At 47.2% G+C, this 9,208-nt stretch overlaps 1 protein-coding gene across 1 annotated transcript; it reads left to right on the top strand.

Annotated features, from left to right (window-relative positions):
- The first annotated feature begins 3,770 nt into the window (after window positions 1-3,770).
- Window positions 3,771-5,949, top strand: IER5 (immediate early response 5). Its single transcript, XM_081824778.1, has one exon. The coding sequence runs from the start codon at window positions 4,005-4,007 to the stop codon at window positions 4,971-4,973; it is 969 nt and encodes a 322-aa protein (XP_081680904.1). The 5' UTR covers window positions 3,771-4,004; the 3' UTR covers window positions 4,974-5,949.
- Window positions 5,950-9,208: the final 3,259 nt, after the last annotated feature.

Genomic DNA, 9,208 nt, shown 5'->3' with positions numbered 1-9,208 from the left:
ACACACACACAGCGAGAGAGGGAACACAAGCAGGGGGAGTGGGAGAGGGAGAAGCAGGCTTTCTGCTGAGCAGGGAGCCCGATGCAGGGCTCGATCCCAGGACCCTGGGATGATGACCTGAGCCGAAGGCAGATGCTTAACCAACTGAACCACCCAGGTGTCCCAGTATCGTTATTTCCTATTTACACAATAGGCGACCGAGGCACAGAAAGGTTGAATAACTTGGGCATGACTTTCTCATTTCACTTAGATGTGAAATAACTTTCCAAAGGTCACACAGCTAGTAAGAGGTGAAACAAGGTAACCTGGTCCCAGAACTCTGCACTCAAGCTTTAGAGCTCCATAGGTTTGGAGTTCAATCCCACCCTCTCCACGCATAGCTGCGTGACTTGGGGGAAATTACTTGTCCTTTCAGAGTCCTAGTTTCCTGATCTACTTTCAGAACTTTTTAAGGATGATAAATAATGGCTGGAAAGTGACTAGCACAGTGCCGGATAGACAATATCATTATTCGATATTCGGTAAGCCAAGTTCATAATCGAATATACAGTATATATTGTATACACTGGTGTGGCCACCCCAGTTGCTAAAATACTGTAATGGTTCCATGCCAGTTGGCAGAACGTCGGCCCCAGCCCCCCGAGTGCACCCTTTCCTGGCCACTCAGCCGCTCCTGCAGGAATCCGCCGTAAACCCTGGTACCATAACAGCCTCCAGGATTCTGTTCTGGTGGTTACTGCCTGTGCCATACATTTGTTAAATATTCTCGCTATCTTCTGGCTACAAAGATGAGATGGGCTCCTGCCTTCGATGACAGCACAATTTGAGAGGGGCCCTGAACATGACAGGTGCAAGTGAGGCGAGCAGTGCTGAGGGACCATGAATGCAGGGGCAGATGGTGAAACTCCCAGCTCATGTGGGTCAGCTTCACCTAATGCTTGCTCTATCAGTGACCTGTTTGAGTGGGTGGGGACATCCCAGATCATCACTACAGTTCCTTGTGTTTCTTGTTTTTTTTTTTTTAATTCTTCCTACCTCCACTTAGTTCAGGCTTTCACGACCCTTTGCCTAAACTCTCACAAGAGCTTTATGATTAAGTGATCCTCTTTGTAGTTCAGTTGTAAATTAAGTGGACTGACTGTTCTAGAATCTGTTCTGTGGTTCCCTTACTCAACAACCTTAGGTAGCTCCCTGTGGCCCCATCTCCTCATTGAGGCATGCATGACCCACTGTCATATGGCTCCAGCCCCTGTTTCTAGCCTCTGGCACACCTGCCAAATGATACGCCCTATACCAAACTTTGTTGCTCCAGCTGCTCAGAACTTGTGGATCCTACCTCAGCATTTTTCAACACCCTCTTCAAGCATAGCTTCTTTCTCCTGTCTGTTTCTTCCCTCCTCAGCCTCTTCTCCCACCCCTGGGTCTTGCGTGGGGTGATATTTTCTAACATACACTGATAGCTTCTTATATGCCAGCCTGTTCTAAGAGCTTCACATGTGTTACCTTGTTTTATCCTCACAAAACTCTAAGAGGTGGGGACTATTATTATCTCTATTTTAAGATGGAAAAGATGAAGGCACAGAGAGGTAAAATAACTTTCCAAAGGTCACACAGCAAGTAAAAAGTGGAGCTGGGATTCCAACTCAGGAAGCTTCCCTTCAAAGCCTGCATTCTTAATCAGTGTTTTATGGTGACTAATAACTATCAAAGAAAGAGAAAATAGAAGAAAAATTTTCATGTTATAACTCAAAATATGTGGCTTGCTTCTGAATTATTCATGTTACTATTTTATCTCCTTTATGCAAGCTGAAAATTCCTAGAGGGGAGGAACTCTGGGTCTCATGCCCTGGTGTCTCGATTACCATTAATAAGTTGTGGCATAAGTAATGTTACTGAGCCATCACATCCGTTGGAGTCCTTTTGACTGTGAATTACCCATTATCAAGCCCACTTATCACTATTTTTCCTAACCAAATACCCCACTTGGCTAAACTCTGGTGCAGGATTAGGCCAACTATTCCATGTGGATTCCAAGAAAGTTATGCTTAGTTTTATGATTCAGATGTGGCTGAGAGTTGTCATTTAAAAAAAAATTTTAATTCCGGTATAGTTAACATACAGTGTTATATTAGTTTCAGGTGTACAGTGTAGGGATTCAACACTTCCATACATCACTCAGTGCTCATCACAACAAATGCCCTCCTTTTTTTTTTTTTTTTAAGATTTTATTTATTTGAGAGAGTGGGAGAGAGAGAACGAGAGAGAGAGAGGGAGAGCAGAAGGGGGAGGGGCAGAGGGAGAGAGAGAAGCGGACTACCCGCTGAGCAGGGAGCCTAATGATACGGGCTCAATCCCAGGACCTTGAGAACATGACCCCGGGATCATGACCTGAGCCAAAGGCAGACCCTTAACTGAGCCACCCAGGAGTCACAAGTGCCCTCCTTAATCCCCATCACCTATTTCACCCATTCCCCCTCCCACCAACCATCAGTTCGTTCTCTAGTTAAGAGTCTTGTTTCTTGGTTTGTCTCTCTTTTTCCTTTGCTTGTTTGTTTCGTTTCTTAAATTCCACATATGAGTGAAATCATATGGTATTTGTCTTTCTCTGACTGACTTATTTCACTTAGCATTACTCTCTCTAGCTCCATCCATGTCATTGCAAATGTCAAGATTTCATTCTTTTTTATGGCTGAATAATATTCCATTGTGTGTGTGTACCACATCTTTTTCCATTTATCTATGGATGGTGAGAGTTGTCATTTCTCTTCTGCATAATAGAGTAGATGTGTATGTGATTTCTCCCTTTTAGAGTTGGAGAAACTAAGGTATCCTGAGGTTCTTTACCCAGAATCATCAGGCAGGTCTGTGGTGGAGCTTAGGTGGACTAACCCAAACTGACCCTCCAGGAACCCAGTCCAGGACTCTGGACAACCCTGTGGTGATTCCGCCTTAATGCCATGTACTAAGGATCACTAGATAGACTAAGTTGTTGACTGACCAGAAAAGTCTGGAACAGTCTTCCCCTATATTTTTACCTTGACACAAAATAAAATTATGACATCATGATGGGAACACAGGACTTCTCTATTTGTATTTTTAGAACTTCTTCCAAGGGTGAACTTATCAGTCCTTGTGTTGAAGAAAAATAACCGGGAAGAACTTGTACCACCTTTCATTGTAACCCAAGTGACACGTGTGTTTATTCTAGAATCTAGAGAACAAAGTGATAGATGATGGCTTTAGTAGAGAACCAATAATTTCGTACCTAGTCACAATTCCTTAATAAGCAGCCAAAAACCTTAGGAACTTTTAGAACCCCCTTTTTCTTTCTTGGGGGTTAGAACTGACAGATGTTACGAGTGTGTGTGACTCTACGAAGGCAAGGCACTCATCCAAAATCGGTATCTGCTATATACCTTGTGGTGATGCTATTTATTATCCAGGGGTATACTCAGATGAAAGTTCGAGTGGTTTAGTTCCCTCTGGTTCTGGCAAGCCGGCGCACAAGCCAGAATCCTTAACTACAAACCACATTCTGGCTACGCCTCCGCCCCGTCACCCGCCCGCGGCGCACAAGTCCGGACCCGTCCGGCCAGCGCGTCGTCGCCCCCTTTAAGAGCCTGCTCCGCGGGACTAACGTTCGAATAGCCCAGGCGCCCCTCCTCGGCCTCCGATTGGCCGCGCGCGGCGCACGAGGGCGCGCCGGCCAGCCCCGGAACGGTTGGCGGCCCGTCGCGATTGGCGGTCGAGGGGCGTATATAAGGCGCCGGGCGTCCGGGCGGCCCTCAGTCAGCGACTGGACCTGGGGCTGAGTTGTGTTACGTGGTGACTAGGACGCGGGGGTCGGTGAGCGCGTCACCGGAGTCGTTTCTTTTCAGCCTTCAGGTATCGAGGGTCCAGCCCCGGACCGGACTTGTCGACGCCTCTCGTTCCCTCTCAGCTTCCGAACGTGAGCCGGGGGTTCACCCCTCACCTCGGCGCCAGCCCCGCGAAGGGGAGGCAGGATGGAGTTCAAGCTGGAGGCTCACCGCATCGTCAGCATCTCCCTGGGCAAGATCTACAACTCGCGGGTCCAGCGCGGCGGCATCAAACTGCACAAGAACCTGCTGGTCTCCCTGGTGCTGCGCAGCGCCCGCCAGGTCTACCTGAGTGACCCGTGCCCGGGCCTCTACCTGGCCGGTCCCGCGGGGAGCCCGGCGGTGCCGCCGCCGCAGCCCGGGGAGCCGGCGGCCGGGCCGCCCGCGGGCTGGGGGGAGCCGCCCCCGCCGGCCGCCGGTGCTGCCTGGCCCGAGATCGAGCCGCAGCCGGAGCGCCCCGCTGACCCGGCCGCGCCGCGGGCGGGCGACGCGGAGCCCGGGGCCCCGATGACGGGCGCAGGGGAAACTCTTCGGGGCGGAGAGGTGGAGGCGGCGGAAGCTGCCTGGCGCCGCGTGGAGGGACCGCGCGAGGCGGCGGAGGGAGGAGCCGGGGGCCCCGCCGGAGGCGCAGACGGCTTCCCCGAGGGGCTCCGTGGGGCGCGCCGCCACTGCGGCTGCCCCCCAAGAGCGGAGGGCCGGCCGGGGCCGCTGGGCCCGTGCCCCCGCGTTGACTGCTGCTGCTGCGCGTCGCGGCCCGCCGAGGACGAGCCCCCGGCACCGCCGGCCGTCGGCCCCCGGAAGCGCGGCGCGGCGGGCGTGGGTGGCGGCCCGGCGCCCGGCTCCAGCCCGCTGAAGAAGCCCCGCCGGAACTCAGAGGAGCAGTCGGGCGGGGCGGCGGAGGAGGAGGAGGAGATGGAGACCGGTAACGTGGCTAACCTCATTAGCATCTTCGGTTCCAGCTTCTCGGGACTCTTGCGGAAAAGCCCCGGGGGCGGCCGGGAGGAAGCCGAGGGAGAGGAGAGCGGTGCGGAAGCCGCGGAGCCCGGGCAGATCTGCTGCGATAAGCCGGTGCTGAGAGACATTAACCCTTGGAGCACAGCCATCGTGGCCTTCTGAGCCCCCGGGTCCCCGTCGGAAGGAGGTTGAGCGGCGGGGTGGCCCCGACGTGAGGCCGCGAGGACGGCCCAGGGACCGTAGGCGCTGGGCGCGTGGCGGAGCCCGCGGGTGCTGCCGGGCCGCACGGACTGCCCTTGGCTCGGCGGCTCTGCCGCGCCGAGCCTCCCTGCGGTCTCCTCTGGAGACTTGGGGGGTGGGGGGGTGAGGCTTGTCGGAAGAGGACGATCGTTCGCTTTTGTGTAGTGTTGTTATGTCTGTGTACGTATGTTCGTCTTGTTGAATTAAGACTATTTTGTCCTTCTGGAATGCATCACCCCTTTCCCAGGGCTTAGGAGCTTGGGGGCAGACAGGGACTTTCCTCTGCCGGCAGCCCCGAGAAGGAAGCGGCTGAGAGGGCCGGGGAGTTCCCCTTTCGTACTCGGGGGAGGAAGGGACTTTACACACACCCCTCACTTGAAAGCTAGCCCCGCACCAGTGCCAGGGGTGGCATTTCCTCACAGGATTTCCTAAGACTAGAGGGATTTAGTCTGGGGGTAGAGGCTTGTATTATTTCTCTCTCCCCCCACCCTTCTATCACACTGAAAAATGTTTATACCCTGTGATTACTCTGGGAAAAGGGAATATGAGCGGCCCTTGTCTTCCCCACAGGGAAAAAAAATAAAAGCTTGATGAACTTCACAGAAGAGTTCAAGCTTGGAAATACGGAGTTTATAGAGAATAGATATATTTTTAAAAGCTCTAGATCAGAACTACTACACAGTGCTTTTAAAAAGTGTTTAATGAAACAAAGTTTACAGACAGAAGCCCTAAGTGGAAAGACCTTATGGTTTTGTAGATACGGTGACTCCAGTCTTTGTTGTATAAAGGTTGGGGGAGCTGACGAGGTTTTTGTACAGTATTTTCTCTTTCGTTGTATTGATTTTTGTATAAAAATGTAACTTTACGTGTCTAACACGTATTAAATATTTTGAAGCAACTTAATTGCCTCCTTGTCTGTAATCACCTGTCTGGGTTGGGAGAGAAGTGGGAGGAGGGAAACTATGGTCCTGGCTGGAAAAGTGTGGTTCTTAATATCAGTCATGCACAGACTGGGGACATTGTTTACTGACTTCACTGAGTATGGAGAGACGTGTTTAAGGTTTCTCCCCTAGATCAGAGGATAGCTATTAGATACTAATATCAGTGGCCAGCCAGTTTCTTGAAACCTGTCACTACAACTGCCTTTTTAAAAGTCAGCTTAGCCCAATTTGATCTTCTTCAGGCCAATCTGATGGTGTCTGATATTAAATAACTTTAGTGCCAACTTTTGAAGCCCTTCCCATAAGCAAAAATGTTTTCACAAAAACTTCCTTTTAGTATCCTGTTAAACTATATTAACATGGGTCATCTTTCAGCTTTGTTATTGAAAAAAACTGACACATAAGGGAAGCTGATGAGACTGACTTGCCCAGTTGGTCAGATCCACCCTGCAGTCCAGTGGATGTCAGGATGGAATTTTCAATGCTTTTTTTTTTTTTTCCTTTTATTGTTTTATCTGTAGAAAGTAAATGCATCAGTGAAAGGAAATTGCTTGTGTCAAATTAGATAAGGAAGGAGGACTAGTCCTCCATTCAACATTCAACTTAGCAAAACTTCCTGGTTTGCTCCGGTGTTTGGGTCATGGTAAACACGTGATGACAGCCAAATCATCGGTTGATTTTACTATAATCACTGCATTTAAGAGAGCTTTTTGTCTAAGGCAAATATTCAGTGTTTGAAAGGTATTCACTAATCTTTTTCAAAAGCAAATCAATTAGAAGCATATCTTAAAATATTGTTGCTAGTGCTTTGAACACTGGTATTGGTCTATAACAGCTTATAAATAAACAGTGTTTAAGAGATGGGACAAATTGAGGTTAGACAAAGTTTTAAGTAAGGGTTATGACCTTTGTACAGAAGGAGCAAATGAATGGTGCTTTGGTGTTCCAAAAGTTTTGATTATGTGAACTGTCATAGCTGAGTAGGCCAGTGCTTTGATTTTTTGCAAATCCATTAGTGATTCATTAAGCATAAGGAACTTTCTGCTTTATGCTCTATCACCTTAGTAATATATTCATAGAATTAAACCTTGTCTAATCAGGGTCTTATTAAAATTGACGTGTTTTTCTTTCAGAGATTAGCTACTTGAGTTCTGTTCTAGCCACAAGAGATCCATTGAGTGCTGACTGCTTAAACTGAAGAGGGAGTCCAGGGCCTGAATTTTGCAAACATTTCCTGTTGCTAGAAAGTAATTATGCTTGAACAGCTATCTCAGTGCATTTTTATATTTGGAAGGAGGTAACATTTGGTGTGTTTAAGAGGGTTGATATATTTTGGATAAGACCAAAGTTCCTGTTGATTGTTTTCACATTAAGATGAACCATGGGACCATGTTTCTGTTTAGAGAATGTAAATGGACATTTTTGGTAGGGAGACATAGCTTTGTAGGAAATCTGAAAACATCATGGTTTTTGTTGCAGGATTGTTGCAGAAGCAATGTAGTGTAATGGTTAGAGCATGGGCTCTGGATCCAGACTTCCTGGGTTTTTATCTCGGCTCTGCTACTTATTAGCTGAGGAACTTTAGAGAGATTACTTCCTTTTTCTCTGCCTCTGTTTTCCCAAATGTGAAATTGAGATAATTGTATCTACCTCACAGGGTTGTGAAAGTTAATGAGTTAATGCCCCTAAAGTTCTTTAGAAAAGGGAACATAGTGAGCACGCAGTTATCATTGTTAACTTAGAAGTGAATTTTGTGTATAAATCAGATATATTACTGTCAAAGAATTGTGTATATTTGTAAAGAAAGGCGAGTAAGGGAGAATCTATTTTAAACTTAGCCTATCTGAATGCTGGATTCTTTTCTTCTTCTCTGAACACTTGGCAGTTACAAAGCTTAGTTGCATCAGCATGGTTTTGCTGTTCTGTATGTCTCACACCAACTCTGACTTTCCTGATTGTATCAAACAACTCTATTTTCAGGGAGGAGTAAGCAGGAGTGAAAACACTCAAGGAGCAAAGATCTTGTTGACTTACAAATGCTTTCTGTGGATGAGTAAAGAAAAAAATAGCCCACAGAGTTATTTTTAGCCTGAATTGCTTGGGCATAGAATGTTTCTTAAGCCATGTTAATTGATAGGTCCTGGAAAAGAGCCTTCCTAGTGCCAGGATGGGGTTATCATACACAAACTAAGTCAGATTCACTGTGACTAGAAATGAAGCTACAGTTTTAGGACCTAACCACTTCTTGACCACTCTGAGAGGGACCTCTTCTCTTGATCAAATTAACCTTAGTTGTGGTCTAGGGAAAAAAAAACTTTTTTTGACTGCCACGTAAAAACTCGTTTAAAGTGCTTTAAAAATATTTATTTATTTATTTATTTGAGAGAGAGCACAAGCAGGGGAAGGGGCAGAGGGAGAGGGGGAAGCTGACTGCTGGCCAAGCAGGGAGGGCGATATGGGGCTGGATCCCAGGACCCTGGGATCATGACCTGAGCCAAAGGCAGACACCCAACTGACTGAGCCACCCAAGCATCCGTTTAAAGTGCTTTTTGATGAATACTCCAAGAAGATCACATTGATAGTGAATAAAGGTGATAAGTTTTAGTATAATGCTTCTTAATCATGTCACTTTAAACCTATCTTCCCTCTCAGAAATCATTGATTGTATTTGGGGAAAGGAACTAATGATGGAAAGCTTGAACTGCCCCTCCTCGGCAACTGGATTTTCTCTAAGGCAACTAGTAGAGTAATAATAACCTTTCTAATCCCTATCATTCATCACTGATTGGATTTGGGGATGAGAAGTGGAAAGGAATGGGCTATTTAGTAACATTGGTAGAATTCTTCTCAGACTAAATAAAGATAAAGTAAATATTGGGAACGGAATTAATAATGACAAAACTGCTCCGTTTTATCACTGGATTAGTCTGAGTCTCTTACCTCAACTTGCTAGGCATGACAACTCAGCTTAGAGCCTGTGAGATGGGGTTGAAAGGCTAATACCCATTGTGACATGGAGTTTGATGGACATTTATTTCCTTATACTTTTTTTAAAAGTAGAGTTAGTTCAGTTCACTGAATAACCAAAGAACTTCTGATCTCCTGCCCTAAATATTCTTGTCCTGTTTGTGAATTTTTTATTCTTGTAGGCTTGCTTTTATCCCAGCAGTTACTGAAAGAAGACGAGAATGAAAAGAAACAGTGATCCAACCCTCC

This window comes from Leptonychotes weddellii, chromosome 6, assembly GCF_054177405.1.
Source record: "Leptonychotes weddellii isolate Sample4059 chromosome 6, ASM5417740v2, whole genome shotgun sequence".
NCBI classification, from domain to species: domain Eukaryota; kingdom Metazoa; phylum Chordata; class Mammalia; order Carnivora; family Phocidae; genus Leptonychotes; species Leptonychotes weddellii.
This window is presented reverse-complemented; position numbering and strand designations above follow the sequence as displayed.

What these genes read in the sequence shown, in the direction of transcription:
- IER5 (XM_081824778.1), top strand. Translation starts at nt 4,005, where the DNA reads ATGGAGTTCAAGCTGGAGGCTCACCGCATCGTCAGCATCTCCCTGGGC.